The sequence below is a fragment of the Hipposideros armiger genome, unplaced genomic scaffold, assembly GCF_001890085.2.
Source record: "Hipposideros armiger isolate ML-2016 unplaced genomic scaffold, ASM189008v1 scaffold_494, whole genome shotgun sequence".
NCBI lineage: Eukaryota > Metazoa > Chordata > Mammalia > Chiroptera > Hipposideridae > Hipposideros > Hipposideros armiger.
This window is the reverse complement of record NW_017731844.1, coordinates 665,644-669,682: the sequence shown is the minus strand read 5'-3', so window position 1 is coordinate 669,682 and position 4,039 is coordinate 665,644. Positions and strand designations below refer to the sequence as shown.

Sequence of the window (4,039 nt, the reverse complement as noted above, 5' to 3'; positions counted from 1 at the left end):
GGGCCCCTGAGGCAGACGGCGCAGAGAGGTTTCAGAGGAGGACCTGGTGGAAAGGTCCCTGGTCAAGAGGAGAGCGCGTGGAGGGTGGGGCCATTTCGCAGAATTACGACCAACGATTTGGCTCACTTCCGATTGCTGGACACCTCTGGAGAGGCAGCCCCGTGGGCGGCGGGGTCGTGGGTGGACAGTGCCATCAGGGGCCGGTGACGCGTGGCCTCTCTGAAGGCTTCAAGCTCCCTGGCAAACATGCGGCCCCGGCGGACACGCAGGAGTGCAGGCAGGCCTCTGCGCAGGCGTTGGGCGGACTGCATCCAGGTGCCGTAGTGGAAGAACTTGCCCACGGGGTATCTGGGGAAGTTGTCCTGGGAGGGGAGGGCCAGTCAGACGCTGCCCAGCTCCCCGGCTCCAGCCCCCAGCCGGCCTGCGCATCTCTCGGAGACGTGACGGGCTCATTCGTAAACCTGTCATCGTGCCAGCTGACGGATGACATGTCCCTAACTCACCCAGCTTCTGGCCAATGTCCCCAGCCGGGGGACACAGGGCCAGCATGGGGGTTACTCTCTAGCTGCAGTTCAGGCTAAGGAGCTGGCTGCCTCTGGTCCCCTGGCTCAGAGGTGCCAGCCAGAGAGAAGGGAGCCCTGAGTTCCCCAGCAGTGGCCGGCTGTCTTACCGGAAGCACGGTCGGAGGGGTCGACACGTCCCTCTCGGACTTGGCGGGGGTGGCACAGTAGGTCTCCAGAAGGGCCAGGTCGCAGCTGCGGAAGCAGCACTCTTCCACGATGCCACGGCTGCGGCGGTTCACGCGGCTGGCCGGCCTGCCTGGAAGTCCCACAGGAGGAAGGAGAGGACCCTTTAGCGCTGGGCACCTGCCATCGGACGCTCCTCCCCAGACTGGGCTCTCTAGGCAGCTCACTGACCCCCACGCCCCCAAGGACAGGCCCCAGTGGGACGCTCGGTCACCCTACAGGGACAGCCAGCCTGGTGGCATGGAGCGAAGTGAGAGGAGGGCGGGCAGGGGGCCCTGAATAGGAGAGAAGGGACAGTGGGGACAGCATACTCCAGGACCAGCCCCCTGGCCTCTTGGCGCCTTCCTCCTTGGGTTGAAAACGGGTACAGCCTCCGAGTCCCAAAACCCAGCGCAGTTTGCAAAACGTGTGGGGTGCGAGCCTGGCTCAGAGGCCACCCAGCGAGGGGTCTAGGCCCCACGTTACGGGACCACAGGGTCCTGTCCCGAAGGCCAGGCTGGGACACAAGTGCCACCCTGAACTAAGCAGGAGCCAAGACAGGCAGGAATGGGAGGAGGAAGAAGAAGACGGGAGGAGAGGAGTGAGGACCTGCAAAAAACCACGCCCTCCTTTTCTCCCGTCCTCCCCCTCGTCTCCACCGCGGGCTCCACGTCTCGGCGGCAAGGGAGAGCACCCAGCGCTTCACCCAGGGTGCCAAGGGCAGGTGCCGTTGGTGGGGGAGGGAGAGGAACCCCTAGTAAGGGGCTCTGTCATAGGGTCCTATGGGTGGGGGCTCAGCCCAGCCCCCCATTCAGGGAAGTCACTCCCTGAGAGAGGGCCGGCTGGCCCTAGACCCTAGAGTGCCACTTCCTGCCCCCCAAAAGAGGCAAAGGGGAGAGGGCGCAGGCGAGGCCAGGTGGGCAGGGACTTCAGAAGCTCGAGAAGTAGGAATGCTTTTCAAAGAGAAGCTCTGAGATGCCAAGACTGGCTTTTGTGGGCCCATTTCACAGGGTGGATAAGTAGAGGCTGCAGAAGACGATGCCACAGAAAGGGCCGGAGCCAGGTGTGACCTTTCGGGCTCTCACTGACTTGCCCTAGCCATGTCCCCCACTCCTGCCCGGCCCTGAGGGGTGTCTGGGCTCCTGTGAAAGAAGGCTGAGCCTGGAGGGAGCACACGCTCCACTCTCAGGTGAGGTTGGGCCTGCTGCTCAGTTCCTGGCCCATTCTACAGGTAACGAAACTGAAGCCCAGCTTGCTGGGAGGTAGGGGCAAGGGCCCATGCCCGAGGGACAGGTCGCCTCCAGCTGGGGGTCCCACCCTGCTGCACAGGGCACGGGGTGAGGGGAAGCCCCAAGACGGAAATCAAGAGAGAAGCAGGGGAGCAGCCAAAGCATTTGGGCCAGCATGGGGCACCCCACAGTGTGGCCCACCCCTCAGGCGTACATCTCTGAACGCTGTGACCCCAGTGGCGCTGTGGCGGGGGGGGGGCTCTTCTCCTGAAACCCCAGGTGGAGCTGAGCGCCCACTCGCACCTGCCAGCAACGTGCTATTACTCCCACTGGTTTTCTCTCCGTTTGATCAAATTTCAAATCCAATCACCATGAATACGGGTCCATTACCGAACGGTCAGGCAGCCCCTAGCCGTGTTGAGGGGGGAACTCCTGTGTCCACAGCCCTGGCCACAGGCAGGTCAGGCAGAGGCTGCCTCCCCGCTCGGGTCTGGCTCACCCCTCTGGGAGCCCACCCCAGCCCCGCCTGCTATGGTCTGGCCCCCCACTTGAAGCAGGAAAATCAGGGGGTGTGAGTGCCACCCAGGCACACTGCATGTGTCCAATAAATGTGGACTGCAAGGTCCCCAAGTGCACTTTCAAGTCTCAGGGCAGGAGCCCGGGTCGGCCACCTTCGCAAGAGGACGCCGGCATTTCCTGAGCACCTGCTGTGTCTGCCCCTTGCCCCTCGGCCCCACCGAGCTACTTACTGAAGTAAAAGCCGCGGTCCCCACAGACAAACTGGAGGGTGTCCACCAGCTCCCCGCCGCACAGGGTCTCACTGGGGCGGTAAGCAGCAAAGCAGCACGAGGCGAAGGCCAAGAAAGTGAGTAGCACCAGCGTCGACTTCCCCACCGGGAGCTCCATCGGGGTCTGGGGGCAGAGAGAAGCGGCCATCAGCCCCACCGGACCCGCCAGCCAGGGTCACCCCCACAGGGACCAAAGCCAGCTTCCTCTGAGGACACGAGCCCAGCCCTCTCCACACTTAAAGTTCAGTTACAGTTTGAAAGCATGGCTTTCCCCTTCGTTATTGTCTTAAGAAAAGAATGCATCTGAACTGCCGAGGTGGCCCTTGAACCGCTCACGGGCAGGAAGCACACCTTTGATTGGCACTGAGTGCTGGCCAGTAATTTCACATCGGGAGGACTCTCCCTGTTGTCATTACGGCAGGGGCTCAGCCAGGGACCAGTGCTGGACACTGGACCTGGCCTCCATCCTATGATGTCATGAGGGCGGGGCTAGCACAGGGCAGTGGCCACTCCTCGGGAGACCCGAGTCTCCCAGCGCCAGCCAGGATGGCAGATAGCCACACCCCACCACAGAGCATGTGCGTCCTAGAAGACCAGCCCCCACCTCCCAAAGCAGCAGGGGGTCCTGCTGGGCCAGCCCCACCGNGTGTGTGTGTGGATGAGTGTGTGTGTGTGGATGAGTGTGTGTGTGCTTTTAGGTGGGGATTGATGTGTAAGACTTTGGAGTGTGTGGGTTTTTGGAGGATGAACTTCAGGGTATGTGGGGGTTTGTGCCAATCAAATCTTACTTACACCAGTATCAGTTTTCATGTTCCATTTCCCCTCTTTGGGTCTCACTGGCCCCCCAACCAGCTCCAGTGACTCAGAATGGTGGGAACCCGAGCGGAGGGCGAGTCAGGGTGGCTGCTGTTGTTACAAAGCCAGTTCACACTGAAAGTGCCCAAGAGTCTTGCATGAGCAAAGAGGTGGCTGAGAAGCAATGACATGCCCTCCTTCAAATTTTGGGGTCCCCTCCTTTCTTCTAGACGGTCAGGGACTCAAGTCCATGGCCAATTTGACTTGAGGTCCAAAGGGGAAGAGAAGGAGGGGGGGGTTGCCGAATTCTTTTATTTTGCCAATTGTTTTTAAGCCAATTAATTTTTTAGTATATTTTTCAGCCAATTGATTTTTTTAGTTTTTTTTTTGGGGGGGTGTTACGCTAATTTGCTTTTCTGGTGTTTGTAAAAAGCCAATCAATTTTAAGGGTGTGTGTGTGTGTGTGTGTGTGTGTGTGTGTGTGTGTGTGTGTGTGTGTGTG

General features: G+C 60.4%; 1 protein-coding gene across 3 annotated transcripts in view; it reads right to left on the bottom strand.

The window, feature by feature from the left end:
* Nucleotides 1-6: 6 nt before the first annotated feature.
* IGF2 (insulin like growth factor 2) overlaps nt 7-4,039 on the bottom strand; it is a 12,784-nt gene continuing 8,751 nt past the window's right edge. For 2 of the 3 annotated variants that reach the window (XM_019667380.1, XM_019667381.1), the window contains exons 2-4: nt 2,704-2,866; nt 671-819; nt 7-362 (exon numbers count right to left, since the gene is read on the bottom strand). In XM_019667380.1, the coding sequence (XP_019522925.1) occupies nt 123-362; nt 671-819; nt 2,704-2,866 (552 nt within the window). In that variant the 3' untranslated portion in view covers nt 7-122. Of the gene's footprint in view, nt 363-670; nt 829-2,703; nt 2,867-4,039 lie in introns of all 3 variants that reach the window. The other variant, XM_019667379.1, reaches the window with a different exon arrangement.